Raw genomic sequence first — 25,549 nt, 5'->3', positions numbered from 1 at the left:
GCCCCTGAGAAGCCTCCAACCATCACCTCACCTACCACCCGCAGGACAGCTTGGGCACAGCATGGACACTGGGCGTGAGGAGAAACGTCCCAATGAAACCACACCTCCCTCAAACGGAGGAGCTTTTCACTATTCGCAACATTCTCTCCCCTCCTATAAAATAGGAGAGGCGTTTTACTGAAAAAGGAGGTAAAACCGAACGCATCCTGTCTTCCCAGTGCTTCGCAGTGCTAACGTGGGTTTTTAAAGGGGAGAAGATTGTACTTGTGATTCCAATGGGGTCTGGAGATGTTCTGTCCATTTCCCCCAATGGCTACGTGGCTTTCCTGAACTTCTTGAGGGCGTGGTGGGGTCTTGGGAGTCCGTGGAATCTCATCTGGCTGCTTGGGGCCCCGAGCCTTGCAAGCAGGCAGGGCCTCGGGAGGGTGGAGAACACTGAGCCAGGCTTTCTCTGCTTTATAGAGAATTAGCTGCGGGACAGAGTACCTGTCAGACATGCTGGCTGGAGACACGAGTCTCAGCCTAACGATGATGATGACTGGCCCACTTCCATTGCATCAACCGTGGAGAAGAGAGACCTCCAGCTCGAATCACCTGCTGGCCACAGCAGCCTCTGTGCCTGAGGAGCCGGCCTGGGTCCTCACTGGGGCCTCCAGGGCCTGGGGCCTCCCTGCCTCTCTTCCCTTCTGTGGCTGAAGTCTGCAGGCAGTGGTGTCAGCATACTCCCCGCTCTTCCTAGAGTCCACAACCTTCCCCCACAGCCCCTCTTCTGCCTTCCAGCCCCACCCACCCCGCCCACAATCTCTGGCCGTGGCTGGTCCAGGCCACATGTCCTGTGAGCCCTGGCGGGCATCTCCTCACTGCGCGGAGAAGACCTGAGAAGGCGTGAGCCATGAACACCCTCCGGGGCTTCCCTTCCTTCCACTTTTAAATGCCTCTGCCTCTTCCCCAAGCTCTCCTGGCTCCTGGCTCCGGGAAGAGATGAATGGGCTTCCTCCACGAAGAGACTCAGCTGGGCTCCTGAAGCTAACCTCTTGGTCTTCTGGCCTCCCAGTCACTCTCTCTTGTACATCTTCAGCTTCTCCCTCTCTGCTCAGCCCTTCTGCTGCCTGAAAGTACACGCAGCTATCCCTCAACCCAACAAAACCTCCCCTTTCCTTGGCCCTCTGGGCTCAGTCGAAGCTGCCCGCAGTCGGGTGAAGCTGCCCCTTCTCTATGTGGAACTCTACCTCACAGATTCAGAAGGTGCAAGAAAAAAAAAAAGATTCATGAGGTGCATAAGGTGGAAGAACTGGAAGTCCCCAAGGATCGTTCAATCTGGCCCTGATTTCTAAAGATGGAGATATTAAGGTCCAAAGCCAGTGGGGCTGGGCAAGGGGCAACCAGGAGTGACAGCGAGGACTGCCAACTCAGGATGGTGCTCTGTGCCAGCCCAGCCCTTCTGGAATGATGCTCTCTGCACCCCCATGCCCCCGCCACACACACACCATTGAGTGCTTTCCTTAACCCGCGTATGAGGGCACTTGCTCCCACCACGTGGGGACTGGAGTAGAGGGCAGGATTCAGGGTCGTTTCTGTTCGAACAGGTTTTACTAACAAACAGGAGGCCTCATGTTTTAAGTTGGGTTGGTTTTCCATCCATGCCTAATGCTCATTTTTGGCTGACCAAGTCTCGCAATCAGTGCAGAGGCTGGGTTACCCCATAACCTCTGAGGATTCTTCTAGCACTTGAGTCCTGTGAGCCCGTGAATGCTGTCACAATTCTTTACTAGCGGCAGGGTCCTTTTGTTCCCTATACTGCTCAGTCTTTGGCCACCAGAAGCCAAAAACTCTTGACTCCTAGTCCTGACCTTTGGGCCCAGAGGCCCCACTACAATCTATAACCAGTTACCTGAATTATTGGAGTTGCTGTATTTTGCTGAATGCTCTTCACTATTTTCAACAGCAGATCGTTTTGACTTCTTTAAAAATAAAAGAGAGATGGGGAACAGCAAAGAATAAACACACTGAAGCTGAGAGTTAGAATACAAGTATTTTCCAGGCACACAGTTAAACTAGCTACATACAAGGTCATATTTGGTCCCATAACTTAATACAGTTAAGAAGCCACAAGCCACAACCAGAAAGGCGAATAAAACCAAGAATGCTGAGTTTACTATCTCAGGCCAGTCATTCTCCCCAATTACATTGGGCTGTAATCATCCCAGCAAGCCAGGAAACTATATGGTCCATTTCTCTGCTGATATTATGTGACTTTTTTAAAAGCTGCAAAACAGTCATCTGGAAATAGTTTTAGCTTTCAAGGAGATATAGCACAAAATCTTGCCATTAACTAAATGTGCACTATTAACCTACAGCTTTCTTCACATGTAGCCAAGAATTCACAGAGAGGGGGCGCCTGGGTGGCTCAGTTGTTAAGCGTCTGCCTTTGGCTCAGGTCATGATCTCAGGGTCCTGGGATGGAGCCTGGCGTCCGGCTCCCCGCTCAGTGGGGAGCCTGCTTCTTCCTCTCCCACTACTCATGCTTTGTCTCTCTCTCATAAATGAATAAAATCTTAAAAAAAATAAAAAAAAATAATTCACAGAGAATTCAGAGACACCAGGCTTACCTTTCGAGCTAAAATCTTTCTCTTTTTCCTTTCTTCTTCAGATCCATGGTGAGACTGAGCTCTTGTCAGTCTTCGATGCTGGTAAATCTTTGAGAGACCACAATTCACCACAAATTAAGTGTATCTTATGTTAATGAAAATCTCTAACATGTTTTGCCAAATCAAATTATTCTGGATGAAAATTCTGTCCTTGCTCAGCCTGTCTGCCTCCAAGCTTGGGTCTGGATGTCTGGGAGAGGAGTCTGCCAGAAGATGAAGACCTTTCTCGTTTCCCCCTGTTCCTTCCTGCCCTTCTCTCTTCTATGGAAGACATGTGTGGCTCCCAGCACCTTCAGAGCAAGGACCACATGTGCCCGCCACTACTACCCCACCTGCCCCAATCATAAAGGAAGACCACGCGTTATGAATGTGCTTGTTTCCCCCGCAGGCTGAGCACCTTGAGGGCAGGACTGTGAAGTAACAGGCTATCTCACAACACTGAGCATGGAGGCCGGTTCAGAGCAAGGATGCAAGAAATGTTTATGGAATAACAACCAGCCAAAAGTAAGTCACTGTGAATACCACGGCAAAGGATCCAAATGCTAAAAGATCAAAAGGCAATAAGGAGGGGGCGCCTGGGTGGCTCAGATGGTTAAGCGTCTGCCTTTGGCTTAGGTCATGATCCCAGGGTCCTGGGATCGAGCCCCGCCTTGGGCTCCCTGCTTGGCGGGGAGCCTGCTTCTCCCTCTCCCACTCCCTCTCCCTCTACTGTTCCCCCCTGCTTGTACTCTCTCCCTCTGTCAAATAAATAAATAAAATCTTAAAAAAAAAAAAGGCAATAAGGAGCTACTAGCAATTTACCTGTTTCTGTTCTTCAATTAGTCTTTTTTCTATACATTCTTTGGCAATTCTCAATGCCTCTTTTAACTTTGTGGGGATCTGAAAGAAGAGAAAGTACATAACCCATTGAGTAAAGTGGCCAGAGATTCTCTTAAGTCCTGGTTTTAATAAAGGAGCAGTTGGTTATCATGAAGGAGGGAATCTGCAATAGAATCAGTTACAAGATAACCACTTGAATACTATCCATCCCCAACATGCTCACCTCATTACCATTTTTTAGTAATGAATATATAAAACACATAAATAAACATGGTATGTTTCATGTAATTCAAGTAATACTCAAGGGGCCCCAAAATGCCAAAACAATCTTGAAAAAGATCAAAATTGGAAGCATCACACTTCCTGATTTCAAAATATATTACAAAACTACAGTAATCAAAGTAATGTCATATTGGCATACAGACAGACACACAGAACAACCGGACAGCATAGAGAGCCTAGAAATAAACCTCACATATATGGTGAAACGACATTTGAATAGGGTGCCAAAAAGTATAGAGAAAGGACAGTGTCTTCGATAAATGGTGCTGGGAAAATTGAGTATCTACATGTGAGAAAATGAAGCTGGACCCTCACCTTATACTCTATGCAAAAATTAACTCAAAATTGGACTGAAGACCCAAAACTATAAAACTCCTAGAACAAAACAAAAGCTTTAAGATATTGGATCTGACAATGATTTTGGATAAGACGCCAAGAGCACAGGCAAGGAAAGCAACAAGAGACAGATGGAACTTTTGAGAAACTTCTGTGTATCAAAGGAAACAAGAGAGTAAAAAGGAACCTATGGAATGGGAGAAAATAACTGGAAATCATATATTTAATAAGGGATTAATAGCCAAAATATATAAAGAACTCTTATAACCCAACAAAAAAAAATAAGTAACCTGATGGAAAAACGGATGTGTCACAAAAAATAGATTATACCAGAATAAAAATGGAAAAAAAAAAAAAAGATCAGAAAATCTAAGAGGGAAAAAAAATGGGCAAAGGACCTGAAGAGACATTTCTCCAAAGAAGATTTACAAATGGACAACAAGTGTATGAAAAGATTAATCAACATCTCTCATCATTAGAGGAATGTAAATCAAACCATGCTGAGATAGCACCTCACACACATTAGGATCGTCACTACTGAAAAAGCAAAAAATAACAAGTGTTGGTGAGGATGTGGAGAAATTGGAGCCCTCGTGCACTGACGGTGGGAACATGAAATGGTGCAGCTGTGGTGGAAGACAGCACAGAGTTCCTCAAAAGGCTAAAAACAGAAATACCACATGATCCAGCAATCCCACTTCTGGGTACACATCCAGAAGAATTGAAAGCAGGGTCCTGAAAAGATATGTGCACCCACTGCAGCATTATTCACAATAGCCAAGAGGTGAAAACAGCTCAAATGTCCATCCACAGAGGAAAGGATAAACAAAATGTGGTATATGCATACAGTAGAATAGTTTTCAGCCTTCAAAAACAAAAAAGAAAGAAATCCTGGGGCGCCTGGGTGGCTCAGTCGTTAGGCATCTGCCTTCGGCTCAGGTCATGATCCAGAGGTCCTGGGATCGAGTCCTGTATTGGGCTCCTTGCTCAGCGGGGAGCCTGCTTCTCCCTCTCTCTCTGTTCCTTTCCCCTCACTCATGCTCTCTCTCTTTCTCAAATAAATAAATAAAATCTTAGAAAAAAAAAAGGAAATCCTGTCACACGCTGTAACACCAATGAACACAGAGGATACTACGCTGAGTGAAATAAGCCAGTCACGAAAGAACAAATACTGTATGCTTCCATTTGTATGAGACACCTGAACTAGTCAAAGTCATAGAAGCAGAAAGTAGAACTGTATTTGCCAAGGGCTGGGAATGGGTTAACGGGGAGTTGTTCGATGGGCCTCTAGTTTCAGTTACCAAGATAAAAATGTTCTGGGGGCGGCGCCTGGGTGGCTCAGTTGTTAAGTGTCTACCTTTGGCTCAGGTCATGATCCCAGGGTCCTGGGATCGAGCCCCGCATCGGGCTCCCTGCTCCGCGGGAAGCCTGCTTCTCCCTCTCCCACTCCCCCTGCTTGTGTTCCCTCTCGCTGTGTCTCTCTCTGTCAAATAAATAAATAAATTCTTAAAAAAAAAAAGTTCTAGGGATATGTTACACAACAAATGTGAACACAGTTAACATTACTGAAGTGTACACTTAAAAATGGTTAAGAGGATAATTTATGTTTTTTATCATAATTAAAATAAAAATATATTGGAACACACACACAAATTCAAGTAACTGTAATATTTTATAACTTCAGAAGAATTTTCTCTGTGAAAAATTAACTTTCTGAATTTCACAAGCTTAAGCTTTTTCCTGCCAGAAGACACTCTTTTTTTTTTTGAGAGAGAGAGTGTGGCGGCGGGCGGGGGGGGGGGGTTTGTGGAGCAGAGGGAGAGAGAGAATCTTAAGCAGTCTCCAGCACAGAGCCCAACGGAAGGAGGGCTCAATCCCACAACCTGAGATCATGACCTGAGCTACCGACTGAGCCTGCCAGAAGGTCCACTTAACAACAGCCTGGTACCTGGTATGCTGTGCCTGTCATTTCTTAATTTATTAGTTGCTCAAGCCACAAGGAGCTCAGGCCTGGGAAACAGACGCCTGGATCATGTTGAACTGTCTCTATTATTCTTTTAAAAATTTAAATTTAAAAACCTTTGAGTAGGTAATATGGTTCAAAATTCAAAGATATGAAAGGGTAGAGACACAGTAAAAAGTCTGCCAACTAGTTCTCTTCCATGGAGGCAACAAATGTCACCAGTTTCTTGTCTATCTTTCCAGAAAGAAAGTACATACACAAGAAATTAACCTTGGTTTTTAAAATCATGTTGTCATTGTTGCATAGACTCTCCGATTCAGAGAAAGAACAAGGTCTAATAATAATTCCTGGGCTGGACTTTCAGGGTTGGGAAGAGCATATTTATTTACAAGACTGAATATATTTCCTGGGGACTTTCAATGAAGAAGAGATGGATTTAAATGTTTTTCTTTCCTACTTCAGATCCAAACAAGCTATTTTTGTCAGAACTCCTCTGACTGGCAAAACAGGACAGAGGAAAATGTCTTCCTCTCCTGTACAATCTTCTGACCCCACCTTGTTTTTGTTTTTCCTAAACGGAATTTCATCATAATAGTATTACATGTTTTTTTGGAATATGGAAAGGAGGAAGAATCACCCTTCATTCTACTGCCCAGACCAAAACTAACTGCGAGCCCTGAGGAGAGCCACCCCGCCCCAGCCAGGTGCTCATGTGGACCATCTCAGTTGACCAAGGACAATAAACAGGCATTACTCACCAATTGTACACACTGAATAAACATCAACTCAAAGATCAGGCCCACAGATGAGTGGTTCTCAGATAGGGGTGGTCTTGCCCCCTTCTCTCTCTAGGGGACATTTGGCAATTTGGGGAGACTTTTTATTTTTTTATTGTTATGTTAATCACCATACATTACATCATTAGTTTTTGATGTAGTGTTCCATGATTCATTGTTTGTGCATAACACCCAGTGCTCCATTCAGTACGTGCCCTCTTTAATACCCATCACCAGGCTAACCCATCCCCCCCACCCCCCTCCCCTCTAGAACCCTCAGTTTGTTTTTCAGAGTCCATTGTCTCTCATGGTTCGTCTCCCCCTCTGACTTACTCCCCTTCATTCTTCCCCTCCTGCTATCTTCTTCTTTTTCTTTTTTCTTAACATATGTTGCATTATTTGTTTCAGAAGTATAGATCTGTGATTCAACAGTCTTGCACAATTCACAGCGCTCACCATAGCACATACCCTACCCAATGTCTATCACCCAGCCACCCCATCCCTCCCGGGGAGACATTTTTTATCATCACAATGTGTGGGGCAGAAGGGAAGCACTGCTCACATCTAGTGGGGACAGGCCAGGGATGTCACTTAACCTCCAACAACGCACAGGACAGTCCCCACAACAAACAACCATCTGATCCAAAATGTCAAATGTCATGTCTGATGGGGCGCCTGGGTGGCTCAGTCAGTTAAGTGGCTGCCTTCAGCTCAGGTCATGATCCCAGGGTCCTGGGATCGAGCCCTGCGTCAGGCTCCCTGCTCAGTGGGGAGTCTGCTTCTCCCTCTCCCTGCCACTCCCCCTGCTCATGCTCTCTCTCTCTCTCTCTCTCGCTCTCTCGCTCTGACAAATAAATAAATAAAATCTTTTAAAAAAAAATGTTGTGTCTGAGAAAAGCATCCATAGATAAATGGCTGGTATTAAAAAAGCAAAGTAAGGCATCATCCTGGGTTTTCTGGGTTCCAAAGCTCCTGTACTTCCCACGATACCACACAAAGCTGCTACTTACCAGGATGCTTCCTTCCTGCCTTTCTGCTAGACACAGGTGAATACATTTTTATACATTGTATTTTATATTCTGCTTCTTCTTCCCCTTAGCCCAAATAATCACTTTCCATGCTACTACAATGTCTTTATAAATTTTACTTTTATTAGATAAAAAACATTTTATCAAACAGATGTACCATAAATTATTAAGCTAGTCCCTAATTGTAGAACATTTAGATTGTTTTCAAATTTTCGCTATCATAAATACTGTACCTAAACTTCCAGTTATAAAATACATAAGCCATGTTCATTGCAGCATAGAGAATACAGTCAATATTTTAAGGACTTTGTGTGATGATAGATGTTAACTAAACTTATTGTGGGGATCATTTCATAATGTATAAAAAATATTAAATCACTTTGATGTACGTAAACTAAGAGGATATTGTATGTTAACTATACGTCAATAAAAAAATTACCGTACCTTCTGTTTGATTAAAAAAAGCACTAACTTGACACACAGATGGCCAACAAGTAATGAGAAGGTGCTCAACATCACTAATCACGGAAATGCAAATCAAAACCACAAGAGATATCGCCTAACATCTGCTACAGTGGCTAGTATCAAAATGACAACATAACAACTGTTGGTGAGGATGTGGAGAAAAAAACCTTTACACGATTAGTGGAATGTAAATTGGGAAAACAGTATGGAGGTTCCTCAAAAAATTAAAAATACCATACGAACCAGCAATTCCACTTCTGGGTATGTATCTAAAGGAAATGAAAACACTAAATCAAAAAGATATGCACTCCCATGTTCATTGCAGCATTATTTACACCAAGACACGGAAACAACCTAAGTGTCTATCAACGGATGAATGGATAAAGAAAATGTGGGTATATACGATGGAATGTTACTCAGCCACTTAAAAAAAAGGAAATCCTTCCATTTGCAACAACATGAATGGACCTTAGGGTCATTATGCTAAGTGAAATAAGTCAGACAGAGAAAGACAAATACCATATGATCTCCTTTACATGTGGGATCTAAAAACAAAACAAAACCTGAACTCATAGAGAAAAGATTGCTCACAGAAAACAGAATGGTGGTTGCAAGGGTCGGGGTGGGGGTACAGATGAAACGGGTGAAGGGGGCAAAAGGTACAAACTTCCAGTTCCAAAATAGTAAGTCACAGGGATATAATGTACAGCATGGTGACTATTATTAATATACTGTATTATATACTTGAAAGTTGCTAAGAAAGTAAATCTTAAAAGTTCTCACCACAAGAAAAGAATTATAACATACATAGTGATAGACGTGAACTAGACTTACTGTGGTGATTACCACATTGTAGTTATAATGTTGTTTTACACCTGAAACTAATATAATGTCGTATGTCAGTTCTACTTCAGTCATTTTTTTAAAAGCACTAAGTTTCAAAATCAACTTATATATGTCACAAACCAAAAGAAGATATGATTTGCTTTACCTTAAACTGTGGCTTTTCAGAAGTGGTTAGTAAAACATCACTGAATAATCTGTTAAGAAAAGAAACAAAATCTTAAGCCAGCTGTCCTCTCAGAACAGGATCAAAACAGAATGAGACATCTTTAGCCCATGAGGTTCCCACATGCCCCAGCCCTGGCCCAGTCCACCATTTCATGCTTATCGACAAACTCCAAGTTTAGAGGCCACCCGATGTGACTGCAGAAAAACCTCAGCACATACCCCTGCCCCCCCAGTATCAGAGGTGCTACCAGGGAGAGGCTGGGTCAGCCCTGTACTGAAGGTTATTTCCCCACACTGCAGGGCAACAGTCTTCTCATGCTATATAGTAATGTAATACACACTTTAAAAAATTAGTTTTGCAAATCATTATTTTATTATATTGTTATATTTATTATACTGCAAATAATTTATGCAGTAGGTATTTATAAACAGAATAACTAATTTCCCCTTTTTTTAATTTTTTTATTGTTATGTTAATCATCATATATTACATCATTAGTTTTTGATGTAGTGTTCCATAATTCATTGTTTGTGCATAAAACCCAGTGCTCCATGCAGAACTTGCCCTCTTTAATACCCATCACCAGGCTAACCCATCCCCCCCACCCCCCTCCCCTGTAGAACCCTCAGTTTGTTTTTCAGGGTCCATCATCTCTCATGGTTCATCTTCCCCTCTGACTTACTCCCCTTCATTCTTCCCCTCCTGCTATTTTCTTCTTTTTCTTTTTTCTTAACATATGTTGCATTATTTGTTTCAGAAGTACAGATCTGTGATTCAACAGTCTTGCACAATTCACAGCGCTCACCATAGCACATACCCTACCCAATTCCCCCCTTTTTTATTAAATCCCAGAAAAGGATAAAATTTATTCTACGGGTGGCACAGTCAGTTAAGTGTCTGACTCTTGGTTTCAGCTCAGGTCATGATCTCAGGGTGGTGAGATTAAGCCTTGTATTGGGCTCCGTGCTCAGCGCGAAGCCTGCTTAAGATTCTTTCTCTCTCCTTCGCCCTCTGCCCCTCCCCCTGCTCTCACTCTCTCTCTAAAATAAATAAATCTTTAAAAAATTTATTCTAGAGCTCAGTAAAATAAAAATGTGTAAGTAGAAACTGTTCTGATTGGAATCTAACAAGAAAATATTTTCTTCTAAGAAGTGTTTCTTGTATTCCCTTAAAAAAAAAAGGCAGCTTTTAGAGCGTGTCAATTCTCTCTTCAAAAATTATGTGACTAAAAACAACAGCATGAGGAATTCTGAACTACTTTGGCTAAGACAGTATGGAGAATTTAAATGGTTGCTTGGGCAGTGCCCACATGGATATATGGGAGTCTTGCCTTGAGGAGTTCCCCTTTTTAAAAAACAGGAAATACTTCACAAGTAGAAACGAAACAGTTAACTTTTCCCCACAGTGTTCCCTGGGCAGCTCTGGAGGTGGAGACAGAACTCTCCGTCAAGGGCACAGGCCTATTTACTTCCAGAAAACACGTTTTAATTGAACATAGTTCACGCCTCTTCAAGTATTCTCAAGGGTGAAGGCCACAGGGTAGAAAGACCTCAGTGAGGAAAAAACAATGTGGATTCCCTTTAGACTTGGAAGGCTGGGAGGAGAATGGAAGAGCTCTGGAACGTGGGGGCTGCAAATGCAAACCCAAGTAAATCAACAGGAATCCAGGCTGTTCCCTAACTACAAATGCATGTTCTTTTAACAGTTTGTATGAAAATTATTTCATTTCCCTAATTGGGTCTATTCTTCCATATTCACATTGCTGTTAATGGTGGCTGCTTGGGAGAGGGACATGCCAGTGTCAGTCGAACTTTAAATATGTCACATCCACAGGCAGGGGCTGGGGCGGGGGCTGGGGCAGCTCGGCACGGCTTCCACAGGGCCTAGGACAGCGCCTGGGCTACAGCAGACCCTCTCTAAACACATGGACCTCCTCTGAGCTCTGGCCATATGCATTCAAGCTAAGCCCTGCCCTGTTTCCCCACATCACTATTTCCTGAGTACATCTGTTATACAACAAGCTGGTAGAGACAACGCACTGGATGCACCGCACCGCACGGCACGTGATGCTCACAAAATACAGGCTGAATCAATACTCATCACAAGTAACACTCAATAGGCACTTGTTAAGTAACTGGTGCTTCACTAGGAATTGTCTCATTCAATCCTGCCCACAACCCTCTCCGGTGGGGCCTATTCCCATCCCCATTTCCCAGATAAGGAGCCTCCGCTTTCAGATGCAGGAAACCTGCCCAAGGTCACTCAGGTCGAAGTGGTGAGGCTGGGTCCACCCCCGGGCTGTCTAACCTCAGACACACCCTTCTTAACCACGCTGCTGCCCTCTCCAAGAAGGGACAGAGAACATAGCTGGAGGCAAGGCCCTGCAGCACTATTTCCATGGTCCTGATGAACTAGTCATAACCCGGTTTAAGGGAGAATGTCTTCTGCTCTCCAAGCCCCTTGCACAATGCCTGGTACCTGTTAGATGTGTAATCGATGTTACCCAGAGAGCAAAGGAACAAATGAGTGCATGGGGTGGGGGGGGGGTGGGGGTCAGAAACACACTGCTCTCCTCTGAGAGGGCAGAACCAGCCACGGGGAGGGCCAGCTGGTGCGTGGAAACAGGACCATGGACAGCGCACAAGCAGGCCCTCCATCAGAATGTCCTAAGCAGCGGCGGGGGGCACATGTACACACACAGGACGCTAACTAACATCGACAGCAAGAGACACGTGTGAAGATGCGGACATGAAGGGAGAGCAATCAGACCACAGTAGTGGAGAGGTCATGAGGAGAGGTCATGATATCATGCTGCGCGTGACCGACAGCAAGCACGTCACTTCAACTCTGCAAGGACCACACCTGAGTCTTGACCATGGCACCAGGCACCTGGCTTAGCGGTCCAGCATTCTACACAGTTAGGAAGGTGACAACCAAGGCGTGTGATTGACTTACGGCATCTGTAAGAGCCGGGAGACGGTAGGCATGCCATTTTTACAGGCTTCACAAGACAGCGTAGACTCCAACACGGCCACTTGAAATGAACAGATACACATTTTAGTTCCACAGAACATGCTGGCAAATCCACTTGGTGACGAAAAGTTTGACACCACTTTGCAACAACTGTCTGCAGACTGAGCAGGACGGTGTCAAAACTCTTCACGCACAGACAGATGGCATACATCGGGAAGGGGAATGTTGGCAATACCATGTTACCAATGACTCAGAATAAATGGTGCAGAAACCACATGCTGACAGAAAGCTAAATATATTTCAAAGATAATTGGAGGAAGGATTCCAGATATCATTCATAAAAGTGTTTGCTCTCTTAGAAGAGAAGTAAACACTACACAGAAAATTCTGAACTCGAAAGACGTTTTGCTGCTTGTTTGCTTTTTAATCAAAACCAGCACACAAGATGCCAATTGTTGATATCTCATCATCCAACACCTTGGATGATATAAACAAAAGCAGCCAGATTTTTCTACTCACAGGTCACTGTTCAGTTTCAGCTGTTCGAACTCAACACAAAGTAGTCTCAGGGCCTGTACTCTTGAACCACCTCATTTGACACAAAACTAGCACTTGGTGGAGGGTTAGCTTGCACACCTCGAAGGCTCGGTGGTCCAAGAGCTACCCTCCCCTCCCCTCTTAGTGCTCTAACAGTGAGTTCTAAGCGGGCTGTGGACAGGATGAAAGGGTCCCTGGATGAGTCTGCATCAGTCCCTACGTCTCTCTCCCAAAGGTGTCTCCAGCCTGTCCTCTGCCCCTCCTCAGCCCCCTAAGTAAGGCTGGAAGAACGCCTGGATCCAATTTGCCAGGTGTCTGTATTCCTGCCTACCTTTCCCCGTTCTCGGCCTGCCAAACTTTTATCTACCAGATGTCCGGCCCATGGCTCTCTTGTTCCTTGCAGGTCCCACTCCAGCCTTGGTCTGGCCCTTGACACCTGCCTGTGTTGAAAGGCTGGCTTCAATTTGCCTGTTCCTAGCTTCTGCTTCTATATCAGACTCAGTCTGGCCAGACTTCTCTTTACAACCTCCTGCTTCCAAAATTCGAACGCAGTTACAATATGTCTCCTGAGGTTTCAGATAGCCTGACAATTGGACAAGCCATCTGAATTTTTAGTGAAATGAATTTAAATAAATCACTCAGACCTGGTTTACTTTTAAATGGGATTTGGCTGGCTATAGAGCATGGCAACTTCCTCTGGGTCCTTCCTGGACTTTGGAAAGGGGGTAAAGTAGCTCTGCAGACTACCAGGGCCCAGAAGACTCCTCCAAACCCCATACTGACCCACAGCCATAGACGGTGCTGGAGGGAAGGAATCTACAGGCACTGAGTCTGGCGGTCGTCCATAAGTCATTTCATACAGTAAGTGGCCAAAGCAGTGGACGTCCACGCTTTCCAATGTCTGTGGAAGACAAGAGAGCAGCAGCACGGTTATCCTTCAGTTTGGCTTTGTGAATCCCAATGCTCCTTCCCTAGGCTTACACTGAGAAAAACATGGCCCAGGGGCAACCCCACTCATAACTGGTAGTGAAAACACAACTCCAAGGCCTTGTGCAAAAGCTCCAAAGGCACTGCTCTGACCCAAGGTCTTGGTTCTACTCTCCATTGTTTTCCAGTCAGTGATTCTATATCCCTCGTTGTCCCATCTACCATTTCAACAAAGCTCTTAAAGATAGAGTGGTGCTCTGTGAGAGAACACAGCCAAAAGGCATGGCCTACCCTGCCTGTACCTTACACATACCCTGCATATTTCTTACATGGGCAGGTCATGGGTCCTGCCATGGAGAACATTTATACCTAAAAATGAAATTGCTATTTTCATTACTTCTAGCAACTTACGTTGATTTTCCTGAATTGTGAGAAATAGGATCTGTAGAAGGAAGGAAGGCCCAATAAGGAATTCTCAAGGTCTAGCAGCCGGCAAGTGTCACCATCTAGCATCACATTGGAGGCATGAAGATGCCCGTAAGGGAATCCCTTGTCATGTAGAAACTTTAGTACCTATTAAAAAATACGTATAGGTTACATTTTCCCTCCAACTCATTCAGCTATGAGATAGGCTAAACTTTGTTTTTAAGTCAATGTATTTTGAAACAAAACCGAACAGGTCACTGAGGAGATTCCTAAAGACAAATGCCACCTCCATCCATTTCTTTGGAAAAGGGGGTGATGCTGAATGCTTTCCAGCTGTGAGATGCAAGGCCAACCTCCCTCATTTCCAAAGAACAAAGGAGCAGCCTGAATCCGCTTGGGCTTAACAGCTTTGATACCAAAAGGCTTGACTTCAAGCACTTTCTGATCTCAACAGGCCAGCAGTTTTTGGGCCAAAGTCTTGACCCTCCCGCACAGATGAGTAAAGCTATCATGTCAGGGCATCGGCCAGTTGTCCAGAAAAAGGGGTTGACCTAAAAACATCCCTAGACCAATCTCTTCTCAGAATATATTATGCTATTTATTAATAGGAACACATGACAGGCTCCCACAGAAAGAAGCAAACTTTTCAGCTGCCATTTCATAAACAGTGGCTCACCCAGCAAAAGAGATGCCTGGAGATACACCCATAATGACCTTATGAACTAGAGCAGTGCTAGCCAAAGGGGGTGCCCAGGACAATCTACTGAGGACTGGAAGAAAATATGACAACTTCTTTATTTGTTTGTTTTTAATCTCCTTCTTTCCGGGGTGCCTGGGTGGCTCAGTCAGTTAAGTGTCCAGCTCTTGATTTTAGCTCAGGTCTTGATCTCAGGGTCATGAGTTCAAGCCCCGTGTTGGGCTCCGCACTGGGTGTGGAGCCTACTTGAAAAAAAAAAAAACAAAAAAAACTCCTTCTTTCCTCACTTAACTTATAATATACAACATATATTAGTAGTAGTGCATGCATATAATAGTTATATATGTGTAATATTGGGGGGAGTTTTGTTTAAATTGTTTTCACTGATAGGGTCACACAATCCAAGAAGCCTGGAGAACACTGCTCTAGAGAGTGATACAGGAAAGGCTTTTCATGCTAGTTACACTTCTGCAAGAGAGCCATATGGTTATGTATTGATAAAATTGGCACAAAGATAAAGATCAACCAAACATAATACAAAAGTTGGTATCTACACAGTGAACTTCTTAAAAATCAGACACTAAATGCCAGTAGCTAAGATTTTGGAATTCTGTAGATCTGAATTGGCTGCCTTAGTCTCAAGTATTTGTTTTTTGGGATAAAATAGGACAATGCTGTCAGTTTATAAGCGATCAGACAACTTAAATTATTTTGAATATTGCCTAAGAACTTTCCCAAAAGAATACTGTAATCTGGATGAAATTCCAATGCAACCTAAGCAAATTTTAAATACCTCTTACCTCCAATATTTGCCGCCCGTATGTTTTTATTTGCTGGAGTTCAAGGCCCTGAATCTTCTTAGGGTTGCAGTACTTCTTTAGGAATGGGTCTTTTGGTTTTGCCTTTGGAAAAGCACAAAGAGCATATAAGGCGAGCAGCAGAGGGTCTGAGTCCCACACGTAGCCTCCTGGACCAGGCAGGACTCTAAGCAGCTGGCGGTGCCAGATGAGGGCAGCTCACAGGACATAGGTTTTTAAAGTACAAGAGTCTGTACAGTTGATAGAAAGAGGCTGCCCTGAGTTCCATCCCTTCTCTGGTCCAGTGTAGCTGGGCCTGGTCTTGGCCTTAGCAGACCCCCAAGTTTTGTTTTCCAACTCTACTGAGATAGTTCAGTATTGCTTTGTTAAGTGAAAGACACAAACTTTAAAACTGACCTAAATGAGCAGCCTACAATGTAATGGACATAATCATTACCTGTTCAACCTTATTTCATTTAGGGAAAGGAATGCTCTTTAACCAGACTGGGTAGTTTTACTGCTAAAATCAAAATAAATTCCAAATCAAATAAAACTTAAAATAAAACCCTCAGGGCCTAACTTCCGGAACTTTAGGGATCAAGTATCTGTAACAGGTTCTGAAGGGACTTGAGAACTTCTTTATGACCATGAACTTGCACCACAAGTACCTTGTAGATCAGGTCCTTCAAAGTTCCTTTGTCATTAAACATCCTAATAAGCAATGCAGAGGATTCATTAGCTGTGGCAAAGGTGACCCGATAGATATAAGGGTGCTGCCAAAACAAAAAAGAAATTCACATTTACTTGCATCAGCATCTGGGTCCTTTGAGATCAAGAATCTAGTTACGTAGAGTTAAGTTCCATCTCAGCAGTTTAGTTGCACATAAATGTGGGGATGTTCCCTGAACATGTGGTATTTTCTTATCAGATGATCAACTAGCACATCGTTCTTTAGATGAGAGAAGGAACATAAATTATACTGACCAAGGGACATGGAGAAGTGGCACGGTGAGCTCTCCATATCTACCTGGGGATGCACATGCTCCTAGCTCAGGCAGAAGTCTGGGGGATAATGGTTTTAATATTCTGCCTCTGTACACTGGTAGAGAATACAGCCAAACCCTATCACAGCCAAGTGAGGACCAGGATAAATGTGTCTTCATTCACAGTGTTGCCTAACATTTCACACTGCTGTGTGGTGCCAAGCCAGCAAGCGTAAAAGCCAGAAAACAAGCGAAAAAGCAGCATCTTTTGGCATCTTGGCCCTTATCCAAAGCAGCTAGCATGAATCTTCCTATCCTTCTTTTGCAGGGTGCAGTATGATGATTCACAGTGTCTTCCTGAGGTGGGGCCACTGACGTCAAGCAAGTGGGGGTGGAGAGTAAGACAAAATCAATGACTGAAAGTCCTTGTATGACCTGGAATTTTGGTTACACGAACCAACTGGCTTCAGACAGGTATTACAATGTCCATTCGCTCAAACGAGCACCATTAGAATTTAAACCCATAGTAGCTGAGCTGTGCAAAGGTTTGGGAGGGCAGGGGTTGAGTAGGTTGGGGGATGGAAGGGTGTGCCCAGGAAAATATAGTCCTTGATCATGAAGTTTCTTCTGACCATCCCATCAAAATGATTGCTGTTGATATTGTAACAGCTTTATTGAAATATAGTTCACATACCATTAAAATTCACCTATTTGTTGTGTACAATTCAATGGTTTTCAGTCTATTCAGAGCTGTACAAACTACTACACAATCTAATTTTAGAACACTTTCATTGCCCCAAAAAGGAACCCAATGAATAAAATAAAAATCCTTGAGTCCATACTGCTATAAATAGACAAAGAGGAGAGAATGGGAAGCTCTTCCTTACAGTACAATGCCAACTGATAAACATAAGAGGAATGATGGAGTTGGAAAATCTCAGTGAAGCTAAAACTAGTGGGGCTTTGATAAGAACAGGATATTTATACAGTCTCAAAATATCTCCCTTATTAATTCTTGTTATTTATTTGATGAAATAATTAAGGATGGGTACAAATATTTAGCCTGAATTGTTCACTGTGGCTTTTTTTCTTTTTAAATAAGAACAAAAAACTGGAAGTGGTCCAAATGTCTTGTAGAAGATTAGTTGAATAAACTGAGGTAAAGATAATTATATGCACCCAGTAATAATGATGTTATACTATATTTATTCAACATAAAAGATGTGCGTGGCATACCATTAACCAAAAAATCAGACTTTAAAACAATACATGTATAATTTTTCAAAAATAACCATATAAAGTTCTAGAAAAGCAACAACTAAACATTTTGGTTCATACTCCTGGTTGTTTGGGATTACAGGTGAGTTTTATGTTCTAATTTTTGCTTACCCATGTTTTCTGACTTTTCCATAATTAATATGCACCACTTATCTGCATCCCCTTCTTCTTTAAAAAGCACAGCCATTAAAAGAAATTTGGAATTGAATGCTGAGAGCCTGTGTCACACAACTAATCGCACACAAAGACCACAGCATTTTTCTCAGCTGTGCTGCACACCTCATTATAAGCTGGGCTTTGCTAGCTTGACAAGACACTCTATCTTCAAAAATGAACCTGCCAACCCAATTGGAAAGGTCAGCATCATTGTGCTCATGAATGACTCATTCTAGGGTCCTACATCCTCATGCAGACCACAGATAAAGAACATCAATACTAACTCACTTTTCTGGCCAGATTAGTCTTTTCCGGAAGACATTCTGCACATATTCTGAAATATACTGATGTGGTTCTTTCCACTAAAGGCCTGAGATCAGAACTGTACATTAGCATACATAATGCCAGACACTCCCAAAGGCCAACTAGTTGGCCTGTGAAAATAGTGACTCGGACAGCAAAAGGGCTCTTTGTGCCTTCCCTCACCCAGCTTATCTAAATCCATATTAGTTCTGTTTTCTCAGGCTAGAAACAGATCTTTCAATTCCATTGATAGAAACATCCTCACCGAGAACAAAGTAGGTGCTTTCCTACTCGGATATTTGCTTAAAACACACGTAAGCATTTAAATTATCAAGTTTCATGGGTTGTGCCAATGTCACGAATACCATTTAAATGGCCTCTGAACTATGGGAGTAGCCCTGACCGATTTCAGTGTAAACGGAAATCCACTGTACCTCTCCATTCTGTTGAGCCTACAGAGCATTTCCAGCTCTTCTGTCCATGGTCACCTACAAGAAAACGCTCTGAATCTGTCGTCAGCACCTAGAATAACAGAAGGGCTTGGGGCACCTGGCTGGCTCAGTCAGTAGAGCATCTGACTCTCGATGTCAGGGTTGTGCTCATTTGAGCCCCATGTTGGGTGTAGAGATTACTTAAAAATAAAAGAGTAAAAAAAGAAAAAGAATAGAAGGACTTGTACTCACCAAACAGGAAGGCAGAAGTTTGATTAGACACTGAAAATCTTTATCTGACAGATACTTGTCGGGACCAAGGTCAGCCTGAAAACATGGGGAAAAATATCAGGGTGTTGTCTTAAGTTATCAAAAGAAAAATTCCTTGTAAACCTTTCCCTTTTTTTCATTTGTCCAAATATATGACTGTAAACCAAAGATGAAAGCCACACAAAGTCTTGCTGCCTCAAGGCTTTTCTGGAGAGGTAGAATGCAAACATAAAAATACCAGGACTTAACGACACTCTTGGGTGATGGGTATTAAGGAGGGCACTTGTTATCCTGAGCACTGGGTGTTGTGTATAAGTGATGAATCACTGAATGCTACTCCAGAAACCAATATTGCACTGTATGTTAACTACCTAAAATTAAAAAAACAAAACGATTTAAAAAAACCCCAAAAACTATGCTTTTTATCAAATTCCATTAGCCAAACCACTAGAACTCCCGAAGTGAGAGATAACATAAAGCAATGCCTAAGTATTTCTTCTTTAAAATAAATTGCAAAATTGCCAATCCTAAAGAGGTTCCAGAACTGTTTTAAGCTGTTCCTGTTTCTTTCCAGATGTTTACTAGTTGATCAAATACAATCACATGGATATAACCAAATGAATAAGCAAAGTGACTTAAAATGACTCTCCTTTGATGTGGGACTGAAGAGGCCTTTACAACATCACTCAGAAGCACAGTACAATTTCTTAATTATCCTTTTTCAATATCTGCTTTCATAAACCCATCTCAAGTCCATGAAAGGAGACTGAAGCAAAAAACCAGCTTACCCAGCTTAACACTAGCCGTTCCTTTGGCTGATTTTTAATTTTCATCAAGAAATATTTCTTCCTTATCCTCCAACCTGCCATTAAGCAGAGATGTAGTCATAGCAAATAATTTTTACATCAATAGAGAGAAGTTTCATTAACTAAGTAATTCAAAAAATTAAGGTTGGCAATCTTATCCATAGCAATACAGGCACCAGTGAAACAACTACTTGGTAATGTTGACATGGGAAAGACTGTACTTAAGCAAAACAAAACAAAACAGAACCCCAAACCAAAAAAACCCACAGAAAACACCAAAACAACTGCAAACAAAGAAATTCTTCACAAGAACAGGAAAATGGGCACTTCAGTTGAGGTGTCGTGAGAGAGATGAAGAATGACAGATGGCTCTGAGAGTACACATTACTACCCCCTGAATCTCCAGGTGGCACTTTACCCAAGATTCATTAAGCATACAAGTTACGGACTGCGTCTTCAAGCAGTAGGAAGGCAAAAAGAAAAAGAAATCACCTGCATTGAAGAGCTTTCTTGGGATACAGATAGGAAAGCGTGACAAAGAGTCCAGTTCTGTGATCTGTTTGAACAGACCAGGCATGTGCCAGTTTCTCACCTATGTCTTTCAATGGTTCTACCACCTCCCACTTTGGTTCTGACCGGAAGAACATGGAAACTTGCTGTAAGGCAATCTCTGCAAAGACATTTTAGAAACTCATCAGTCCAACCTATCAGGAAAGTACCACATGCTTAAGATGTTACTCTTGCAAATGAAATCTTAATAAGTCTATGACCTTCTTAAAAAACTTGATTACAAAAAAAAAAAAAAAAAAAAAAAAAGCCAGAGAGTAAATGCAATGTAGGATTCTAGACTGGATCCTGGAACAGAAAAAGGACAATAGTGGAAAAACAAGTGAAATCTGAATAAAATCTGTAGTTAATAGTAATGCACCAATGTTGATTTCTTAGTTTTGAAAAATGTGTCACAGTCATGTAAGATGTTAACATTAGGGGAAATTTAGTGAGGGGTGGTATATGGAACCTCTTTGTACTATCACGGCTGTTTTTCTGTAAGTCTAAAATTATTCCAAAGCAAAAAGTTTATTAATAAGAGTAATTACTAATGATGTGAAAAAAAATACATATATATTTTTTAAACTGAAAGATCTAAAATATGTAAACTAGGGAGCATAAGCCAAGAATTCAATATATGCATCAGGATACAACCCAAGCACAAAACTCAAAATGTGTTCTGAGGTCAGCTCAGAACAGTATTTATGTTGCTCTAAGTGATATTTATCCTGTCTTCATTCCTCATGGAATTACAGCTTTCACCAACAAAGAAGCGATTAGCCTTAAATATATATTGGAAATAAAAGCCAGTGTTTTAGAAAAACATCTATGTACAGCAACAACACAGTTCTATTGTGGGACGTTACCATACCCCTGTTTACTGGAAAAAATCCACCTCCTTTTTTGTGTTCATTTATCATAAGAACGTTTCCCCTTTTTTAAGAAGACAATGAGAAGAGAAAGTTCTTTAAAGTTCACTGTATTAAGAAATTATCAGAATAACTGTGCTTTTACAGTTCCTGCAAAAAGAAACATCTGTAATTTGCTATTTTCCCTCAACACAATGAGAAAAGGAAGCCGCTCTAGATCCCTGAAAGCAAACAGCAATACTGCAAAATCACTGTGGAATTTCACCTCCGCTAGCATCCGTGGCATTCCAGGCCAACTGGTGAGGAAAGAGAGATTCAGCAGAAATGCTCTCCATATGTCAGAATGACCTCTTCTGGAATTACCATGCCTGGTGCTTGGCAAACAATGTGATTTTGATGTATTTTACAGTACATTGTGAGTTAAGACACATTCAGGGAAGAAAACAATCTACTAACTATTGGTTTACTGACTCGATATGTAAATTGTTGATGCTGTCCACACAGAAGAAAACATGAGATAACCAGATACAAAACTGACTCCACTGACATTTGTTCAATGTACCAAAGTTCAACTACCCAAAGTGACAAACCATTTGGAGGGATCAGGTGTGGCAGGAGCATATAAAATTTTCATAATCAACGCTGGGAACTCGAGTTAATGTTGATATAAAATGTTTTTAGCATTTTCCAAAACAACTTGAACAGAAACAATCTAAAAAAAACTTGAAAATAAACAACCTAAAAAGGCATCATTTTCAGTTAAGATCATATCAACTTTGGGAAGGATCATGCAAAATAATTTTCTAAATACAGTACAATGTCATTCTAAGAGAGTGTAAAGGACAGTTGGTTCATAACTGTGACTCATAATTCCCCACAAAATCATTATTCAACAGCATTTACTGTATGCTACTATGTACCATACATTGCCCTAGGAATGGGGGACATACCTGTCAACAAATGGAACATGCTGGATTTGTTACTAATAAATTGAGGACAAGGAAATAGCCTTTTTTATTTTTTTTTTTTACCTTAGGGAATCAGGAAATTGTAGAAAGGACATTTTCTTTCCCTTGAACTATGGTTTATTGTCAAGTAAATCACATGACTACCTATACTGTATCCAATACGAATCCCCTCCCTCCCCAGCTTCAGGTAACACACCTCAATCCTAAGCATCTGCTCCCTGCTTAAAAGCATTTACCAGCACCTCATTTCCTTATAAAATCAAGGCCAAGCTTTTAAAACTAGTGTTAACCCAGCTCTGGCTTTACCTTGACTTTCTGTCTTTACCCCTCCACACAAGTGGTACGGTGCCTAGATTTACCTGCCGTGACCCCTGAAGACAGGCCCGACCCCACCCCTCCACATTTTCCGTTCCTGTCCACCTATCCCGCAAGGCTCAGCCCAAGCTGCCACTCCCCGAGCCAGGTCTCCCCCCACCTTCCATCTTCTCTACACTCCCAGAGCCCCGTGTGAACTTCTCCTGTGGGACTCACCCAAGGTCTGTCCTGTGTTAGGGCTACTCTCTTCCACTAGACTGTGAACTCTGGCTGTGAAGGCTACGTCTTAATCTGGGTAAAAGCCCACAGCCACATGGAAATATTTTTTTCTCTCCTGGAGCACTGGCTCTTGCCTCTTGGCCTGGCTAACTTCTACTTATCCTTAAATCTCCATATAGGCATCAACTCTTCTGGAAGCCTTCCTATAACACCTTCAAAACTGGATCATCTGCACCCCTACTCCCACCTTCAAGGTACTGGGCCATGTCTACTCTGCCATAACCTCCACCTGTCAATCCCCTTGCAGAAGTGTCTTGGGGTGGGGGAAGGGGACTATGCTTTCCTTAATGCTGTATTTGCAGCACCTGACACAGAGTAAGCACTCAATAAATACTGATAAAGCAAGAACTAAGGGTTCAATACATGTTCGATGGACGTGGACACTCTCTCCCATCAGAACATGAAATCCAGGGCACCTGGGTGGCTCAGTCATTAAGTGTCTGCTTTTGGCTCAGGTCATGGTCCCACACAGGTCATGGTCCCAGAGTCCCACATCGGGCTCCCAGCTCGGCAGGAAGCCTTCTTCTCCCTCCCCCACTCCCCCTGCTTGTGTTCCCTCTCTCTGTCAAATAAATAAAATCTTAAAAAAAAAAAAAAAGAACATGAAATCCATGAAAAGAAAGGCATCTGCCCTCTATTTCCTTAATACTGACAAGACACATGGGGAAAAACTGCATGCTCAGGAAATGCTGAGAAACAAGCCCCAGACAGGAAATGCAGAGCGAGGCCTTCAGGCCCATCCTGTGCTTCCCACAGAGCTCTGACTTCTCAGCTCAGAATGTACCAGCTGCCCCCATTGTGTGCAGCCTTTGAGCTCCTAGGTCCCAGCCCCATGATCATTACAGAGAAGCGGACTCCAGCGCGGCAACTGGGTTCCAGATCCCCGATCTGCTACAGCAGGTGGTGCCACAGAGGCCTGCACAGCGGACTCGGGCCTATGACCTCTCCAAAGCACCCTGCCCTGGTTCTGAATATAATCCCCCGCCCCATCTCTCCCTGCCTCCTTCTTCCTTGAGCCCACTACTACCTGACCCACTCATAGGGTTCCTGGGGTTTCAGGACTAGAAGAGGACCTGAGGCTCACAGAGGGGAAATGTTGCTGATGACAAAGCTGGGACCCAGGATCCAAGCCTCCATATTTGTGGTCCAAGTGACTTCTGCATGGACATTAAAAAATCCCCTTATTCTGGGGCGCCTGGGTGGCTTAGTCATTAAGGGTCTGCCTTTGGCTCAAGTCATGGTCCCAGGGTCCTGGGATCAAGCCCCGCGTCGGGCTCCCTCCTCCACGGGAAGCCTGCTTCTCCCTCTCCCGCTCCCCCTGCTTGTGTTCCCTCTCTTGCTGTGTCTCTGTCAAATAAATAAATAAAATCTTAAAAAAAAAAAAATCCCCTTATTCTGAGGGGGTTTGAGGTTTTGAGGTGAGAAGATGGCTACAGTGCACTGGGGCTTTTGAATGATAGCAGCACCTCGTTAATAAGATGAACAAGGTGAGGTGTGTGTGGGGTGGAGTATGTGTGCATGTGTGTCTTCCCATATAAGCCCCTCATGACTGGAGACACCTGTTCTCCCTGTAACAAAAGCCGGCCCTCAATTAGACTTGGTAATACAAATGGACACCTCATAACTCCTCCACAGAGCACCAAGGACCTCTATTTCCTTGGTCATCTGGAGCACCCCAGGAAAAGAAAGAAAAGATCAGAAATCCCAAGCTGGAGAGTCATGGAGAGAGGAGGCAGCCGCTGATGCCCTGAAGCTCCTAGTTACCCAACCACTGGGGACCAGGATGGCATCACAGTCCGCCTCTGACCAGGCATCTTTAACCTCAGAGCAAGAGGCAGGAAGAGTAGCCTTGGTGACTTTGGCCACATGAGCACAGAACTCAGATCCTGCTAAAGTGGAGCGGGGTGGTGACCACAGACCATTTGGAAGTGGATAAGAGGTGGAGACCTTATCCACATGAAAGGGGGGAGTGACCCTGCTTAGAGAAGAGCCACAGGTCGGCAGTATGCAGAGTGCCCTCAGGAACCCGAGGCCATGCTTTGAGTTTCAGGAAGCCGGACAAGTTCGTCCGGTCACCCAGTTTTCCGGGGATTGGCTCAGTCAAGCTGGTGCAGAGGAGACTGCCTGGGCTTCCCTTTCCTGAAGCTGCTAGTGAGTCAGCCTAGAGGCAAGACAAGTTCTGACGTTTCATTCAAAGGGGGCAATAAATCAGCATCTCTCTGAAAACAGCATCCATCCCCTATTGTTTCATTACAGGACTGTGTCCTCTAAATAGCAGCGGCTTCATGAGCATTTGGGTCCCGGTGGGAGTCTCGGCAGCCTTCTTAGATCTCTGCCCACATTTGCTTTGGATTCCTGACTCTCTGCCGTGCGGGGGTGGGGGGGGAGGAGAAAGATCAAGAACAATAGCAGCATGTGAGGGGGTACAGTAGAAGGAAATATAGGAATCAGATAATCTTTCAGGGGCAAAGCAGCATTTTAATTGGAAAACACGCAGATGTTGTACACTTCTACAGTCTAACAAATGTGCAACCCTAGGTAAGGTCTTTCTTCTCAGGTGATGTCTCATCTATAAAATGAAAGGGCTAGTCTGGATATGCCTGCTCCAAAATCTCTTCTAGCTCTGACCCCACATAACTCAATGTACTCATGGCAC

At 43.3% G+C, this 25,549-nt stretch overlaps 1 protein-coding gene across 21 annotated transcripts in view; it reads right to left on the bottom strand.

Moving 5' to 3' along the window:
• PXK (PX domain containing serine/threonine kinase like) overlaps nt 1-25,549 on the bottom strand; it is a 75,909-nt gene that overhangs the window by 12,674 nt on the left and 37,686 nt on the right. For all 21 annotated transcript variants that reach the window (XM_027583240.2, XM_027583225.2, XM_027583223.2 and 18 more), the window contains 12 exons: nt 20,506-20,583; nt 19,896-19,969; nt 19,090-19,164; nt 16,355-16,459; nt 15,690-15,791; nt 14,178-14,339; nt 13,623-13,740; nt 12,285-12,363; nt 9,309-9,357; nt 3,450-3,527; nt 2,610-2,696; nt 1,892-1,961 (listed from right to left, as the gene is read on the bottom strand). In XM_027583240.2, the coding sequence (XP_027439041.1) occupies nt 1,892-1,961; nt 2,610-2,696; nt 3,450-3,527; nt 9,309-9,357; nt 12,285-12,363; nt 13,623-13,740; nt 14,178-14,339; nt 15,690-15,791; nt 16,355-16,459; nt 19,090-19,164; nt 19,896-19,969; nt 20,506-20,583 (1,077 nt within the window). The remainder of the gene's footprint in view (nt 1-1,891; nt 1,962-2,609; nt 2,697-3,449; nt 3,528-9,308; nt 9,358-12,284; nt 12,364-13,622; nt 13,741-14,177; nt 14,340-15,689; nt 15,792-16,354; nt 16,460-19,089; nt 19,165-19,895; nt 19,970-20,505; nt 20,584-25,549) is intronic.

This window comes from Zalophus californianus, chromosome 1 (assembly GCF_009762305.2).
Source record: "Zalophus californianus isolate mZalCal1 chromosome 1, mZalCal1.pri.v2, whole genome shotgun sequence".
NCBI lineage: Eukaryota > Metazoa > Chordata > Mammalia > Carnivora > Otariidae > Zalophus > Zalophus californianus.
The sequence above is the reverse complement of the archived record's forward strand: the minus strand, read 5'-3'. Positions and strand labels throughout refer to the sequence as shown.